General features: G+C 38.4%; 1 protein-coding gene across 11 annotated transcripts in view; it reads left to right on the top strand.

Moving 5' to 3' along the window:
• The window catches only part of BIRC6 (baculoviral IAP repeat containing 6), a 245,498-nt gene extending 232,940 nt beyond the window's left edge, over positions 1-12,558 (top strand). For all 11 annotated transcript variants that reach the window (XM_089922371.1, XM_089922372.1, XM_022574123.3 and 8 more), the window contains 3 exons: positions 2,165-2,353; positions 8,425-8,559; positions 11,871-12,558. In XM_089922371.1, coding sequence (XP_089778497.1) covers positions 2,165-2,353; positions 8,425-8,559; positions 11,871-12,050 — 504 coding nt within the window. In that variant the 3' untranslated portion in view covers positions 12,051-12,558. The remainder of the gene's footprint in view (positions 1-2,164; positions 2,354-8,424; positions 8,560-11,870) is intronic.
• Positions 12,559-18,707: the final 6,149 nt, after the last annotated feature.

Genomic DNA, 18,707 nt, shown 5'->3' with positions numbered 1-18,707 from the left:
TGGTTTGTTTTTTGGTTTGATCCAGGGAGCTCTTTTAATTAAGTTTTGTTGATCAAAATGGAACTCATGCTGACTGCTTTTTTGCATATCCCTATTACATAAGTTAAAATTTATTGTTTTTAGAGTAGAAGTGATTTTGTTTTGCATTTTGCTATCTTCTGGATGTATGCTGTCATTTTCACTCCACGAAAGAATAGCTATTGTGTATTAATTAGACGTATGAGCCCTATTGTTTTACACCTCTCAACCCCTTATTTAATTCTCACAGTCATCCTATATAGGTATTATTTCTATTTACAGATGACCAAAAAATGGATTCTGAGGGGATAAAGTTATTCTGCCTACCTTGGTCTCTCTGACTTCAAAATATAGTGTTTCTCAGAGTTAGATAAATCCTATTAATTTAGAATATTGAAAATCAAATCCTTTTAAAAAAGAGAAATCCTCTTCCCAAGGATTTATTTACTGGTTTTTCATGAGAGTGTTTTATGGGCTACAATAAAGTGTGCTGTGAAATAAAATGAGTAAGTAGGTCAGATAATTCAAGGCTCCAGAAATTCCATAAAATGAATATTTTGACTCCTAAATAGCTGAGTTCACCAAAGAAAAATAAAGTGGCACTTATATATTTCCTAAAAGGTACATGTTTAAAAAGTAAATAGAAGATGCCCATAAAAAGTAAATAATAATGTCACCCAGTGAGAAAAGAGCACATGTTATAAATTATTCTTTGAATTTAATTCCAAGAAATATCGATCTCTGCTAATTTATTTGTTATCAAATGCAGATGTTATAGTTCAATTTTTTTAGCAGACAATATTAAACTCAAATTTATTTCTCAAATATAGTTTTCTTTGTTCTGTATACAAAACATCTATTTTTCATTTCCTGTATATAGTTTAGCTCTTTTAAAAAACCAGATGTGTTATGAATCTGAAGTAGTTTGTAAATTGTTTGAATCTCCAGCTGCTTGAGATTTATAAAACTATATTTTGTCTCAAAGGAGTTGAGGTTAAGTAAGTAACTGAATCCTATGTTACAAAATTTCTTTCTCTGCCTTTGTAGATAATGGGAATATACCCTACTCATATAAGAGGAAGATTATTTAAAAGGGAAAAGGAAAGTAACTAATAAATATGCCCTGGAAGATTATTTCAGAAGTGTCAGATTTGAGTTGGGGGAAAGTATATAGCCAAGGGAAATCACTTTCCTTTAGTGATATATTTAGTTTCAGTAAGTTTAAAAATTATGAGATCTTTGCCTCGGAATTATACAGGTTAATTTTTTTTTCCATAGCTGACCTTGGCCTCAGTAACATGGTTACTTCAGGTCATATTTAACTTTGTGTATTCATAGGTCATATATTTCAGGTTCAAGTTTTCCATTTTTTAAGAAAATATATTCCTTGACTTCTAAGGTGCATATCCTTGATGTTGTTTAATCATCTTCCCTAAAGAAAATGCAACTGCTGCTAATTGTTTTTCATTTATGAAGTGGGAAAATTATAGCTAATATTTTCCTGCCTCCAAAGATGTCATATTAGCCAGTTATGTAAGTATATTAGCAATCAGTACTATACTAAGAGTGAACTCTCAATATTGGTTATATCTAGAGAAACAAACCTTCTGGTATGTAAGTAGGGGGTCAGAGCTGGTCTCAGAGCCATGTCATCTTGCCATCGAAAGCTTCTGGTAATATTTTTGTGATACCGTGAAAGTAAATTTTCCTTGGAATGAAAGTAAAGACTGCGTCATGTGTAGTTTTTCTTACAAGTGAGTATTGTTAGGAGTACATTGTTAGCTTTATGCCCTTTAAGAGTAAGGACAGTTCGAGCAAAATGATGTCTAAATTGGTATGGGATGTTTATAAGCAAGTGTTTTTTTTAGTAGTTTCAGGAAATAGGATCTTCGTACCTATTTTTCTTTTTCAAGGATTCAAGAATATAAAACATATATATAAATATTATATAAGATTCTACTGTACCTATTTTAATTTTGCTCTAATAATAAAGTATTTCAGTGTCAATTATTAACATCAATTTTATGGTGATAAAGTTATGTGGAAGCACATATTAAAAGGCACTCCTAGTTGATAAAGCAAGGTATTAGTTTACTGGTAGTAAAAATGTCCTATCATAACTATTCTTTATTTCTTTGGTCCTCAGGTGTTGGTGTCTGTTCAGTCCCTTATATTAGTAGCTGAGCCTTATTTTAATGAACCAGGATATGAACGGTCTAGAGGCACTCCCAGTGGCACACAGAGTTCTCGAGAATATGATGGAAACATTCGACAAGCAACGGTTAAGTGGGCAATGCTAGAACAAATCAGAAACCCTTCACCATGTTTTAAAGAGGTATGTTTAATAAAATTAATGAAATACTTTATTAAAGACATAATAGAATATAGTTTAGGTATTATACTTCCCTTTATATCTGTGGTATACTAAAGTTTACTCTTGTTTTTAGTCATGAAAAATCAGTAATAATATAGTACAGATGAATTTTTTAAACCATTTACTTCCTAAAAGGCATCTGACTATATTTTTGGACAGTTTTATTAATTCTTTATTTTTCATGGCTACTGTTCTACTAGCATACTGTGCTAGTTATTATGTTAGTATATGCTAGAATATGTTACTAAAATATTCTTCATAAAAATATTCTTTTTTATTAGAGATTAAGATACTTTCTAATTGTCTTGCAAATAGAAACTTTGCCCTTATACTAATATCTGTGTGTGAAATTGAAGAAAAAGACATTTTCTTTTCTTTAGGAAAAGTTGAACTTAGTTTCTGAAACCAGTCTTGATACTGTCACGTGCTTTCATTTTTACCACATCCTGAAGTGTGGCCCTTTTCCTGTACTTAGTTATCTCTCCTTAGTCTGCCTAAAATATGGTTGTATTTTTTACTTATCACATCAGATTACTTCATCACATCTAGAAACACAACACTTTAGAGGAAGAATTGGCGTATTTACCTGATAGAAAATTGATCTTTAATACAGTTAAGCAAATATTATGTGTGAACTATATGTAGCACTATACGCGAAACTCTCCTCATTAAGTAGTATTGATGAATATACTCTGAAGGAATGTAAAAGCGTTTCTTCCTTTTGTTATTACTAAATGACTTTGCACTTTGAATGACATAGTTGGGTATTTTACTTTTGCAAAGGCTGGTATTCAAGGCTGTGGGTAATTACTTTTCCTAATATTACAGGAAATACAAACATGCATTTCTTTGTACTCTTAAGCATAATGTTCTGTCCCTTTTCAAGTTTGGGCTACTTACATTAAGTAATTCATTTGGCAGCCGTGTGGAATATCAGCTGTTACTAGGTACTGCACTAAGGTACTCTGAACTCAGGGAAAAGTGAAAGTCAGTTCCTGCCCTTGATAAACTTATATTCCTCCTGTTTGTATCATAAATTAATTTCTTAGTGCCCTTGAGACTCAAATAACGTATCCAGATATGTAAACTACTTGGCAAGTCTACTAGAATGTATAATAATCACCTCAAACTTAACACTGCAAAACTGCACCCTTGATTCTTCCTTCCTTTCTTCTCTCAGTAAAAGCACCATGGTCTAAACCCAAAACCCTAACCACGTGTGGCTTCATTCTTTTACTCACATACCACATTCAATCTGTTGACAAATTTCGCTCCACCATTCAAAGCATAATCAAAATTTGATGAAAAATATATTTTCACTGTGACCAAAAAGGGCTTAATTTCCAAAATATACAAACAGCTCCTACAGCTCAGTAACAAAAAAACAACCCAGTCAAAAAAATGGGCAGAAGACCTAAAGAGACATTTCTCCAAAGAAGACATAGAGATGGCCAATAAGCATATGAAAAGATGCTTAGCATTGCTAATTATTAGAGACGTGCAAATCACAACTACAGCGAGGGGGGCTTCCCTGGTGGAGCAGTGGTTAAGAATCTGCCTGCCAATGCAGGGAACACAGGTTCAAGCCCTGGTCCGGGAAGATCTCACATGCCGCGGAGGAACTAAGCCCGTGGGCCACAACTACCGAGCCTGCGCTCTAGAGTCCGTGTGCCGCAACTACTGAGCTCGCGTGCCATGACTATTGAAGCCTGCGCACCTAGAGCCTGTGGTCTGCAACAAGAGAAGCCACCGCAATGAGAAGCCTGTGCACCACAATGAAGAGTAGCCCCCGCTCGCCACAACTAGAGAAAGCCCGCACGCAGCAACAAAGACCCAACGCATCCAAAAATAAATAAATAAATTAATTAATTAATTTAAAAAAAAGAAAAACTACAGTGAGGTACCACCTCACACTAGTCAGAGTGGCCATCATCAAAAAATCTACAGGGCTTCCCCGGTGGTGCAGTGGTTGAGAATCCGCCTGCCAATTCAGGGGACACGGGTTCGATCCCTGGTCCAGGAAGATCCCACATGCCACGGAGCAGCTAAGCTCGTATGCCACAACTACTGAGCCTGCACCCTAGAGCCCACAAGCCACAACTACTGAGCCTGTGTGCCACGACTACTGAAGCCCACGCGCCTAGAGCCCATGCTTCACAATGAGAGAAGCCAGTGCAATGAGAAGTCCACGCACCGCAACGAAGAGTAGCCCCCACTCGCCGCAACTAGAGAAAGCCCGCACGCAGCAACGAAGACCCAGCACAGCCAAAGATAAATAAATAAAGTAAAATTTTTTTAAAATCTACAAATAACAAGTGCTGGAGAGCGTGTGGAGAAAAGGGAACCCTCCTACACTGTTGGTGGGAATGTAAATTGGTACACCCACTATGGAAAACAGTGTGGAGGTTCCTTAAAAAACTAAAAATAGAGTTGCCATATGATCCAGCAGTCCCACTCCTATATATCCAGAGAAGACTCTAATTCAAAAAGCTATATGCAGGGCTTCCCTGGTGGCACAGTGGTTAAGAATCCGTCTGCCAATACAGTGGACATGGGTTCAAGCCCTGGTCCGGGAAGTTCCCACATGCCGTGGAGCAACGAAGCCCGTGCGCCACAACTACTGAGCCTGCACTCTAGAGCCCGCAAGCCTAGAGCCCATGCTCTGCAACAAGAAAAGCCACCACAATGAGAAGCCCGTGCACCGCAACGAAGAGTAGCGCCCGCTTGCCACAACTAGAGAAAGCCCCGCACACAGCAACGAAGACCCAACGCAGCCAAAAAATAAATAATTAATTAATTTTAATAAAATGATACATGCACCCTGATGTTCACAGCCACACTATTTACAATAGCCAAGACATGGAAGTTCAACCTGAATGTCCATTGATAGAGGAATGGATAAAGGCGTGGTATATATGCAATGGAATACTACTCATCCATTAAAAAAAATGAAATAATGCCATTTGCAGCAACAAGGATGGACCTAGAGATTATCATACTAAGTGAAGTAAGTCAGACAGAGAAAGACAAATACCATATGATATCACTTATATGTGGAATCTAATTGAACTTAAATCTAAAATGAAGTTATTTACAAAACAGACTTGCCAGACACAGAAAGCAAACTTATGGTTACCAAAGGGGAAAGGGGGTTGGGGAGGGATAAAGTAGAAGTTTGGAATTAGCAAACTACTGTATATAAAACAGATAAACAACAAGGTTCTACCATATAGTACAGGGAACTATATTCAATGTTCTGTAATAAATCATAATGGAAAAGAATATGTATGTATATGTATAACTGAATTACTTTGCTGTATCCAGAAACGGACACAACACTGTAAATCAACTGTACTACAATTAATTAATTAACTAATTAAATCTTCACCCTGGCCAGCCTATTTCAAGCTCCCATTACTGGGACTTCCCTGGTGGTGCAGTGATTAAGACTCTGCGCTGCCAATGCGGGGGGCCCAGGTTTGATCCCTGATCACAGAACTAGATCCCACATGCATGCTACAACTAAGGAGCCAGCAAGCCACAACTAAGGAGCCCACCTGCCGCAACTAAGACCCAGCGCAGGGACTTCCCTGATGGCACATGGGTTAAGAATCTGCCTGCCAACACAGGGGACATGGGTTCAATCCCTGGTCCAGGAAGATCCCACATGTCGTGGAGCAGCTAAGCCTGTGTGCCACAACTACTGAGCCTGCGCTCTAGAGCCCGCGCGCCACAACTACTGAGCCCGCATGCCACGACTACTGAAGCCCACGCATCTAGAGCCCATGCTCCGCAACAAGAGGAGCCACTGCAATGAGAAGCCCATGTACCGCAACGAAGAGGAGCCCCTGCTCCCCACAACTAGAGAAAGCCTGTGCACAGCAACGAAGACCCAACGCAGCCAAAAATAAATAAATAAATTTATTAAAAAAAAAAAAAAAGACCTGGTGCAACCAAATAAATAAATATTTTTTAAAAACCAAACAAACAAAAAAAATCAAGCTACCATTACCTATTGCTTGAATTGTTGAAGTAGTTTTCTGATTTTGCTGCTTCCACTTTGTCCTTCTACAATGGTTCTCCACGCATAATCAGATCATCTCACTCCATTGACTTCCCATTAAATGAAGATGAAAACACAGAGTCCTTACTAGAGCCTTCAAAACTCTACATTGTCTGGCTCCTGTCTACTATCCTGCAGCATCTCTAAGAGTTCAAAGGCTTTTGATACCAAATGTTAGGTTGTGGAACAACTGGAGCTCTGATATATCAATACTTTCTAACACATCAATACTTTCAGGTAATAAGCTTAATATATGCTTTATGACTAGCAATTCCATTCCTTGGTATATGCTCAATAGCAGTTGTGTACATATTGGGTGTAGAGAATGTTCATAACATTGCCAAAAATTGGAAACAGTCTGATCAGCAGAATGAATAGAGAAATTATGGAATTTTCATAAAGTGGAATACAGCAGTGTAAATGAGTGAACTCCTTCACACATTAAGATGGACAAATATCATAAACACAATAAAGAGCATAAGAAGCCAGGCACAAGAGTACTTTCTATATGGTTCTATTTATAAAAAGTTCAAAACTGAGTTAAACTCATACTTAAAGAAGTTAGTATAGTGTATACTTTTGGATGAGGGTTAATGGTAAGAAGTAGCACAAGGGGATCTTCCGGCATGCTTGGTAATGTTCTGTTTCTTATCTAAGTAGAGGTTGTTTTCTTGTGTTCACTGTGGGAAAATGCATTCAGTTATACACATGATTTGGGCACTTTTCTGTATATGTTAAACGTCAGTTTTTAAATGTATTGAAAGAAATTTGTAAGTATACACAGTCAGTGTAATTTGCTGGTTCATGCTTAAAGTTTTGTTTTGTTTTCTGGAAGAATAAACTGCTAACACAGGGTACTCAGAGTGGGGACATGACTTTCACAAAAAGGAAATACGTATAATTTGAAACAATAATTCTTTCTCATCTTTTAGAACGTAGCTCACATTAAAGGGGTACCCCTTGTCCATGAATGCTTTTCTAATTTTCCCAATCAGTTGTGGCCTGCTACTTTTTTAATTTCATGGGATTTGTTTTTTATTGTTGTTTTGTATTTTTCAAAACGTATCTTTTTCTTGTGCACTCATCTCCCATCTTATTCTGTGGTTATCATGGTTCTTCATATCAGGTGGTTTCGTACTCATTTTTGTATCCCTGTATGCATCAAACTCAATAACTTATTGGTGGTGTTTTACGTCCATTCCCAGTTTTTCCTAATTTTTCCCTTGTAGGTATTATTGCCTTTTCTTTAGAGGAGACAAGCTCTTTGGGCAACGTAGTAAGTAGCTCACCCAGAATACAGAATAATAATTCCAAAATGATCTATTTTGTAGCTTAAATTTGTCAAAAATAGACTTCTACTACATACACAGAAATTTTACTCAGTTTTTCAAAGAAAGAATTTTAAAAATCTGAAATGTAAAGCACATTTATCTTAAGGAGTTAAACGTCATAAAATAAAATCTTGTTCATAAGTTAACCAGAAGACAAAATTAAAAGAGTAATAATATTGCCTATTTTGGGCTATGTTCTGATATCTGTGTGAATGCCTGTGATTGAGAATCTCTTTACTTATCTAAATGTTCTTTGAGTTCTCTTTGAAAGATAGAAATTGACAGTTTTTCTGTTGTCAATACTTTTTCTCCTGGTTATTCATTTATTTACATTTGCCTCCTGACTCTATTGTTTTATAGATGTCTTATGTTCTCTGGATAGGATTAACTACTGAAATGTCGGAGTGGGATTGGGCATTATTTTCTGCTTATAGAACTGGGTATTTCAACACAAGTCATCTGATGTCATAATCCTGATTCTTCCCTGTTAATAATGTAGAGTGTTCACCACATTGAGTTTTGTGGAGAGAAAAAAAATGCCATGTCTTTTAAATTTCATGTTTTTGTAATGCCACATACTTTGTCTTTTAAATTCTGACCCGATCACATGTTGTTCTCTTGCTTGGTTTATTCTTAAGGTTATACATAAACATTTTTACTTGAAAAGAGCTGAGATCATGGCCCAGTGTGAGGAGTGGATTGCAGACATCCAGCAGCACAGCAGTGATAAGCGGGTAGGCAGGACCATGTCTCACCATGCAGCAGCTCTCAAGGTGAGTAACCCTCCCTAACAGGAGCCTTGTCGGTGGCTTTAAAAGAAGAGTTGTATATTCACTGACAGAACCGTGATGACTGCTAGAAAGAAACATTAAATTTATTAAGTTCAGAGGTTACCCAGAAGTCTATAGAAAAGATACATTCCTTTTGACAATGAAGTGACAGTTCCTAAAATTAAAAATGAGTATAGGGACTGAGCCAACAGAGTTTCATAGAGTTGTTTGACGATGATGGCAACAAAATGTTCTCCATGACAGTTTGCATTAGCTTTTCCCTGAGCCTCTTACCTTCCAGAATTTTATTACTTGGAGTAATGAGGGAGATGGTAGCTGCAGAGCCTCCAACAGCTGATTGGTGTGGAAGCATCTGTGATACAATCGTGTTTTGGGGGCGGTGAGCTGTTGTTTTCAACTAGGGCGTTCACAGAATGGAAATGTAGTACATGATGGTTTTGGAGATTTTTTTTTTTTTTTTTTTTTTTATGTGGGAATCATACCTTCAAAGGCCACCCTTTTTTCCCTGCCTTGGGAGATACCTGTCTTTACTCACCTCTGTTCCTTTTATCCTCCACTGATTATGGTCGTCTCTACTGGCTCCTTTTCTTCTAACTTTAAAAGTATCTTCACTTAAAATGATTAGATGATAATGATAAGGATTTATTAGGGTTTTTTTATTGGTGAATTTTTTTAATGTCCCTATTTTTCAGGTTACATACAGAAATATTTATGAATGTAAAACCATACAATATCTGGGGTTTGCTTCAAAACAAAATGAGAAAAGTGGTGGTATTATAGATGAAAGAAGACTAGCTCTGAGTTGATAAATATTGAAGCTCGGTGATAGATTCATGGGAGTTCATTTTATATTCTGCTTACTTCTGTATATGTTTGAGATTTTCCATTATAAAAACCTTTAAAAAGAAATTTTTTTTTCTCCTTAACATTTGCATCCCCTTAAGCTAGTTTTATTTTGCCCCTGTTATTATAAAAATGATTCTCTCCTTTTACTACAAAAACTAGAGCTGTTAACACTTTTGCCTCCATTTTTAAATAACCCTCTCACCAATCAGCGTTTTGCAGTTGAATTTCCATTCTACAGAAGTGACCCGCTAGCCAGTTCTCAAAGTGACCCTGGCTCTGCTCTCTATGCACCTCTCTCCCCTCCGTGCATCTCTCTCCCCTCCAGGCCTTTACAGATGCTTACTTTTGCCTGCTCTACTGGCTCACTTCCATTTAGTTTTCAGCTTAAATTTCACTTCATGGAAACTCGCCTTGACTTTTAAATTAGATGGTTTCAGTATAATCTCTTGTAACACTGTTGCCTACTTGATAAAAACAGTCCTAACACTGGTCTAATGTTCTTTTTTTCTCTGTACTTTTCATCTGTGGGCTATCTTGGCTCCTCTTCTCACACTCTTAATTCTTTCAGCTTGTTTTTTCTTTCCCCTTCTCCTGGATGATTGTGTACCTGAAGCCTTACTATTTGGCCCTTAGGACTATTTTATTCTCTTTCTGTATCATTGTATCTATACCCCTGACATTGGCCATTTTCTCTTTAAAAGTGACTTTACAAAACTGTTGTCTGTTCTTAGCTTTCTCAAAGTCATATTACTGGCATTTTTACTTGGATGCCCTGTCATCACTCTTCATTGAAGATCTAAAAGAGAGAACTTATCTTTCCTTCAATCAAATTTTATAACCTTCTGTATTTTCTTAATCTTAAACAACTTTTTCTCTGTGTAAAAATCTTCAGATTTTATTTAACTCCCGCTTCATCTAGTATACCTACCTGGTCAGTGCTAGGTCCTATCAGTGCCGCCTTCATATGGGGATTCTCCTCCCCATTATTCTCCTCAGTTCCCATAGCTCAGTTGTTTAGATATATCTTTCCCTTACACAAAACCTCGGTGGCTAAAGTCCAGGCTTCCTTTGCTTTGTTATTTCAGTCAGTGTCTTGTTTTTATCTCAAATTCTTATTCTTTGTTTCTGTAATGCCCTGATTTGGAAATCTCTATCCTGAATCAGTCCAAATTTATGTCATCTCAGGTATACTTTTGCTGCTGAGTGCTACTTGAGAAAAGTATGCAGCTCTTCAGTTTAATTTCACAATAAAGGCATAGTATTCCCACCTCAACTGGGCCTTCATAATTGTCCTTTTTTTTTTCTTCTTCTTCCCTAGTTAGTGTTTTCTTCTGTTGTCCATGGTGGAAGGGAAATTGGGGCTAGAAAAATTTCGAGTTACCAGTATGTAAATATACTTTGAAACCTTAAAAATGGCTGCAAATGTGTAGTTGTCTTACCTTGCCTATATGTCTTCTACTTCTAACCAAAGTTTAGGCTCTGTAAAATCAGAGATCATATAGTTGGTCCTCCATATCCACAGGGGATTGGTTCCAGGATCCCCTGCAAATACCAAAATCCACAGATGCTCAAGTCCCTTAGATAAAATGGCCTAGTACAGTCAGCTCTTTTTATCCAGCTGTGTCCTCCTTATTTTGCACATTGCTTTTACATTGTTACTGTTGAGCACAGTTCCTTGTTCTATAAATGTTGGTTAATTTTCAAAGTCAGCTATTGACACAACTAATTTCCTAAGCCCTTGGTGTGAGATTTGAGGTCATTTCTCTCCCACTAGAAATTTATAAACTAAAACTTAATGTTTGTAAACAATCAGCCACTCTCTGTTAACATCTCTATATCCTTCCCTAAATGGCAGTATGGGGTAATACAAAGTTATGTACTCTCTCTAGATCTTCTTTTTCATTTGCTTACATTTTAAAAACTTCTTATGATTAAATTATTTATAAGGTGTAAGCCAAGCATTACATGAGGCAATGAGTATGAAAGATTTCAAACGTTTTACATAGGGCCTAGTTTTTATTCACTAAAATAGCGGTGGTTTTATTTTAATTTATGGACTGTCTCTCAAAAATTTTAGTCAGAGGCAGCATGTATTACAAGTTAAGATGTTATTCTCTTTAATTTAAAACTATATATGGCAAATGACGGGTGTCCTCTTAAGTCATTAGTAATGCTGTTTTTGTTACAGGTGTTGGGGCATTGGTAGGGTCTGTGGGCGTGCTACTCAGTACTCAGGGCTTACCAGCAGCATCAGTTACTTTGAGGTTAGAGATTTGTGCCAACTTTGTTCACTGCCTGTTAGAGCAGCTAGCTTAAGGAAGGTCTTAATAGATTTTTGTAGACCTAATGCTTTGGGTTTTGTTTTGAACTCAATTCTTCCCTCCAGTGACGTTGTGCTGGTATCCCAGGGTTTACAGTTCTAACATCACTCATTCTCCCCTGCGTAGCGTCACACTGCTCAGCTCCGAGAAGAGCTGCTGAAACTTCCCTGTCCTGAAGACTTGGACCCTGATGCCGATGATGCCTCGGAGATGTGCAGTGCCACAGCGGGTGCTGAGGAGACTCTAATGCATGATCAGGTCAAACCCAGCAGCAGTAAAGAACTCCCCAGTGACTTCAAATTGTGAGCTGCATTGATATGGACTTCATAGACGCAGAGGCTTTGAAGCACAAGCCAAATATGTCAATATTTGTATGTAAGAAACTAATTATGTAATAGGTAATGAAACTGAAATTATACTACACCCTTAAGGAGATCCAGTTTAATTCAAGGTGATCTTTTATTTACCTGTACAAGAGTGTAAACTTTTTTGTGCTTTTATTTTTCACTTGTGAGAACCACTGATTGGTATGTTCAACAAATTTGTGTATACAAAGAAATGGATAAATCACTGATTATATAAGGGAAACTACCTTAGGAAAGAATGTTTACTGAATTTTTTTTTTTTTTTTTTTTTACTGTAGAGTGAAGGGTTGTTAACAAAGAATATATATTGGTCATTCTTACAACTACTATTTAAAGTCAGCAACTTTTCACTGAATTTGATAGATTTTATGTTTGGCCATATCTTCATGCTCATATATGATTTCTGAAGACCTCCTACATACACTTCAATAAAAGTTAAATGGACATACTCCCTCTTTTTTGATTTACTGGTACATTTTTTAAATGATAAATCTGCCATAAAATGCATTATAGCTGGAGACTTGCACTTGTATGGATGAATTTATTACATTCAACGTATTTAATTTTATGCTTTCTAAAATTCTAAGATGCAGAAAAATAAATGAACATGATTTTATTCTATGCCAATATTTGGGCCTGTGAATGTATCTGTTATTTGAATTTAAGTATATGAAGAGGAATGGTCAATTTTGAAAAGTCACTCTAAACTGAGTTTTTCCTAAAGGGCTCCTTTCTTCCTGGACTATCTGGTTTTATTACTAACGTCACATGTATATGTTAAACATTGAGGCTCTGTAGAGCAGAGAGGATGTACCTCTCTGGTGCTGTTACAGTACATTCTGTACTTGCCATATAGGCTCATTTTCATGCAAATTCTTCCTAGAGCCAAATAAATAAAGACTTAGGTGTATTGGTATGTCTTGTTTCTAAAACAGTTTGCCATGGTGTGAAATGCTATTTCTACAAAGAATTGGACACTTTCAAGAGCTACTCACGGGAAAGGGAAGGCTATTTTTTTCAAGACCAGTTATCACAAAGGAGCTAAGGTGATTCTTGATAGTGTTAATATAAAATAAACTGGAAACCCTGAATCTGGAGCTGACCTGAGGGAGAAGCTGTATCCTGAGCAGTGAGTTACTCTCTGAAGGAAAAGGGGAACTAGGGATCATGATACTCTCTCAACAAGGTACAGAGCTCCTTAAAGTGAATAAAGTGTGTGACCAGGAAATCAAAGGTTCCAAAACACATAGCATTAGGTCTAGTGGGTGATGAGTTACACAAGCATGACAAAATCGAGTCAGTTTGTGAGGAAGCAGAGTCAATTAAATGTTACTCACAGACCTGCTATCTTGTATCTCAGTATAAAATTAGCAGCAATAAGTAGTAAAAGGACGGTCATCAATCCTCTAGGCCTTTTGTTTTTCGGTCTGTCAGGGTCCTGTCAGGGACAGATGATAAAAGCTTCTATCCAAGTATATTGTTTACCTCCAATTTGGGATTTTATTTTTAATCATTAAAATAAGGTAGGGTCATTTTCCCCATTTCACACCATTAGTCCTCAGAAAACTTTATAAAAGCGAAGTAACAATATCAGTACTATAAGTTCCAGTTCATGTTTTTTAAAAACCAAGGCCTAAAGTCTGAATTTGAGACTTTAGTCTAATTTGGTTCCACCTGGAATCTAGACTACAACAAACATTTGAGCACTCAGTTTGTACTAGGTACAGGTTCCTGCACTTGAGGATTGAATGACAAACATGAAAACATGTCAGTGCAAAATGGTAAGTTCTCTGATACTGTTATTTACAGGGTACATTGGGAGCACAGAGGAGGGACACCTACCTCAGGCAAAATGTTGATGGGCACTGAGGTGATATGGTCAGGAAGAGCTTCCTAAAGGAAGATATCCTGGACTTCCCTCGTGGCGTAGTGGTTAAGAATCTGCCTGCCAATGCAGAGGACACGGGTTTGATCCCTGGTCTGGGAAGATCCCACGTGCCGCGGAGCAACGAAGCCCGTGCGCCACAAATGCTGAGCTTGCATTCTAGAGCCTGTGCACCACAACTACTGAGCCTGCGTTCCACAACTACTGAAGCCCGTGCGCCTAGAGCCCGTGCTCCACAACAAGAGAAGCCACCGCCATGAGAAGCCCATGCACTGCAATGAAGAGTAGCCCCCGCTCGCCACAACTAGAGAAAGCCCACGCGCAGCGACAAGGACCCAATGCAGCCAAAACAAAAAAAAAGGAAGATATCCTGAGTCTGGAAGGGTGAGAATAATTAAGTTAGCCAGGCAGAAAGAAATTATACCAGATACAAGAGAGCAAAAAGGAGAGCTTGAGTTAATGGTACCATGTTCGATACTATTGGACTTTAAGAGGCAAAGTGGGGATAGTTGAATGGGTGCGATGTGGGCTGTGGTGTCAGGAAGATAGGAGGGATTGGGTCATGGAAGAACTTGGTTGTCGTGTTAAGGAGCTTTGACATCCTGTAGGTGATGGAGGGCTGTCCAGTAGCTTTAATTAGCGGAGCAACCTGGTCAGATGGTATTTCAGGAAGATCATTCTGCCAACTGTTGGGTGGCAAGGAGGTCAGTAGAGAGCCTACACTAGAGTCAAGGTCGTGGTCATAAACTAGGACAATGAAAGGGTGGAGAGGAAGGGAAAAGTGACAGAACTTGGGGAAATACGTATTTTTTGGTATGAGAATAACTCCAGGATGTTTATAGGCTGAGGAGCCAGGGGAGAAGGGTGAGTGTGAAGGCCTTGGAGAAGGCTGGGGCAGATGCCAGCAGACATGGGATAGCCTAGGTCCAAGAGGACGTGAGGAAATCAGTAAATCCAATGGTCAGTTCATAAAACTATTAGCTATGAAGTTGTGATCTTAAAGAGAAGTACAAAAATAAACTGCTTAGTTAGCATTTTAGTGTTAAGACCAGTATCCCCGAAGTCAGACAAATGTAGAAAGTACTGTAAACTTTTTTTTCTTTTTTTTTTTTTTGTGGCTGCACCTGCTGCTTGTGCGATCTTAGTTCCCCAACCAGAGATCGAACCCGGGCCCTCAGCAGGCAGTGAGACTGCAGGAGTCCTAACTACTGGACCTCTAGGGAATTCCCAACAGTTTTTCTTTGATGTCCTATAATTTGGTTTACTTAGGGTAAGATGGGTGAGGTGAAATATTCTAGTTAGTGTGTCAAACTGTGGTGAAGGACCAAGGTTTTTGGTTACCCTTCTTTCCATTAGAGACCAGTACTTTATAAAATACAATGAAGACATTGCAGCATTGTCCCATTGCTTACTCACTTTCTGTACTTAGCCCACTGCCAACTGGTCGCAGTCTGTGGACTGTGGCTTGATCGGCCCTGTACTAAATAACTCAAACGAGGGTTGGTCCCTAGCTAGGCATTGCTGACTGGCCATTTATTCCTTAAACCAAAGCTAATTATTTAGTAGACAAATTTCTACAGTTACATTTTTTTCACCATATTACATACTTTTCCACAATTAAGAGTTAATACTCTGGTACGTCCATGAGATTGGTTAGACCAAAAGATTCCAAGAAAGAAACAGACATGCCTGCTGGATCAGCCTAGAGATGGGAACAGACCCAGTTGCAGACCTTGGAGCTAGATGCTCAGCTGGAGCAGGCAGCCAGGGTACAAGAGGACTGGAATGAGGAGCCTGGGCCAAGCTGCTGCACTGGTGTTTCAGTCTTAGACAAGATGGTCAGAACATGACAGGGCCTCAGGTTCATTTGGTTTCAGTAATACTGAGCTTTTTGAGTTGTTTTTTTATTTCTCTTTGATGATAGTTATATATACTCTATAATAAATAGCTCACTAAGGAAAATTGGGAAAATACTGAAAAATACAACATGTGAAATTAAAACACTTAATTTTCTGATATCTTTCTTCATAGTCTATTTTCTATACTTCTCTTTTCTATATAATTGGTATATTGTATGAACAATTTTAGCACCTTTTTAACAATATATTATGCACTTTTTATCATAAAGAAAATTAATGGCGGGACTTACCTGGTGGCGCAGTGGTTAAGAACCCACCTGTCAATGAATAGGACATGGGTTTAAGCCCTGGTCCAGGAAGATCCCACATGCCGTGGAGCAGCATGTGTCACAACTACTGAACCTGTGCTCTAGAGCCCATGAGCCACAACTACTGAGCCAGCGTGCCACAACTATTGAAGCCCACACGCCTAGAGCCTGTGCTCTGCAACAAGAGGAGCCACCTCAATGAGAAGCCCGCACACCACGAGGAAGAGTAGCCCCCGCTCGCTCACTGCAACTAGAGAAAGCCTGCGTGCAGCAACAAAGACCCAATGCAGCCAAAAATAAAATAAATAAATAAATACATTTATTTAAAAAAAAATTAATGGCTGCATGATATGAATGTAGTTAACCAATCCCTTACTGTTGGACATTTAAGCTATTTCTATTTTGCTAACTATAAATAATGCTCTAATAACCATGGTCTATATCTTTTATTTCCTTACGATAAAGCCTAGAATTATTAGGTCAAAGGGTTTGATATTTAATGACTAATTGCTTTCCAGAGAGATTGTATTGATTTCACACTTCCAGGTTCAGTTAATATTTCTATTCCCTGGCCAGCATTGGGGATTATAACTTTTTAATCTGGAATTTTTATGTATCATCATTAAACATGCTTTGATCTGCTTTTTTTTTAACAGTGTTTATATCAATATTTATTAGCCATTTGAATTTCTACTTTGTCAATAATCAGTTTATACCTTTTCCCCATTTTTTGTATTGTTTTAGGATGTTTTCATGTAAATGAGCTACTTGTGTGGTGGAATATTAATTTTTATCATATTTGTATGTTTTCCAGGTGGCCTTTTAACTTTTAATTTTTCTCATAGAAGTTTTTTGTTTGTTTTAATTTGGCTGCATTGGGTCTTAGTTGTGGCATGCGGGGGATCTTTGTTGTGGTGCGTGGGCTTCTCTCTAGTTGTGGCACGTGGGCTCAGTAGTTCTGGTACATGGGCTTAGTTGCCCTGTGGCATGTGGGATCTTAGTTCCCTGACCAGTGATTGAACCTACGTCCCCTGCATTGGAAGGTGGACTCTTAACCACTGGACCACTAGGGAAGTCCCTCATAGAAGTTTTAAATTATCATGAAATCATCTATTGATCTTCTCCTTTGTGATTTTAATTACTTTTTTACTCTTTTTCAGAACTCCCCTCTACAAAGACGAAAGAATCATATATATTTTCTAACTAGGATTGGTTCTGGTATTGGTGTAAACCTGTCTGAAGCTAAATTGGGACAGGCCTAAAAGCTCTCTGCTTCCCATCCCCTCCAGAGCCCAGCAAGGTGGTAAGAATGTAGGGGCCACATGCTTGAGTTGGACGGGGCACACCAGGTTGAAAGGAAGCTCTTTCCTCTTTTTCTCTTCAAAATCTGTCCAGTTTCCAGCAGCCATCCTCCTTTTTCTCAGCTTCTAGTCTCCTGATTCTTCAAACTAAAGGAGCTGACAGCCCTCTGAACTTATGCATTTCCTGGGCAGTAGAGGCATCCTCTGGCCTTCTTCCCTCAGCCCCTGGATGTGATCCTGTAGTGATCCCATGGGCTCCACCAAAAGACAGGTTTTCTTTGCTTTATTCATGTGTCCCTCCTCAGGTTGCACCAGCTATGTTTTCCAGTGCAGGAAGAGATTGCAACAGGCCACCGTTTTGATAGTGTTTTAGTTTTATTCACTTGGAGCTTCTCCAAGGAGGGAATGCCCAGTCCAGCTATGTCAGCTTCAGGTTGCCCTGGGTCACTGGGCAGCACACAGCCTCTGGTTAAGTATCTCTGCCTAGGGGGGTTCCTAGGAGAGTGATTGATCTCCACCTCCCTGGCCTCTCTCTTTTCCAAGGGCTGGGTCACAAGGGTAGACACAGATCTCCCTCATCCTCGCCACCCCCTCCCCTTCTGTTCCTTGCTCTTGTTTTTCCCTAGGCTTTCTACAGGTTTTGTTCTTTGATTTATCTCTTCCTCTTTTCACCTTGTTGTCTGCAAAACTGGCATACCTAACCCCAGAGTACCTCCCATTTCTCTGGAGCCATTATCATTATTTAGAGGGACCAGCTAGAGCTCCTTTAGCTTGTTGGTGCCCCTTTTCTACAAGTGGCTATCCTTGTTAGCTCTAGCTCTAGCTCTATAAGGTTTTTTTGACCAGTTGGCTCTTGTAATTGCTGTGAGGCAAGGCTAAGCATTGGCTACTGAATTAAAGGATATACTTTATCTGGCAATGGTTCTTCAATATGTACCATGTTATTGAGGTAATACTCCAAAAGTACAGACTAACATTTTCAATATTTGTACGAAAAGAAAGATTTATAATTTTCTAGGAATAGTTAATCTGGACTCTTCTGTGCTCATAATCTTCCTGTGTTTATCCTATATTACCTATAGAGATTCTCTGATCAGAGGTATTATTTTTAATAATTTCCTGAATTATACATAGTCTAGGTATTCTAATGTCTAGTTCAGCCATAATCTGATCCTGCATAAGAGCTGCAGTACCTTCTGTCTGGAAGTAAATCCTAAAATTGTAGGTGTTGTGTCCCATAGAATA

Source organism: Delphinapterus leucas, chromosome 13, assembly GCF_059928025.1.
Source record: "Delphinapterus leucas isolate spDelLeu-1000000601 "Yukka" chromosome 13, BTC_Dleu_Yukka2, whole genome shotgun sequence".
Taxonomy (NCBI): Eukaryota; Metazoa; Chordata; class Mammalia; order Artiodactyla; family Monodontidae; genus Delphinapterus; species Delphinapterus leucas.
This window is presented reverse-complemented; position numbering and strand designations above follow the sequence as displayed.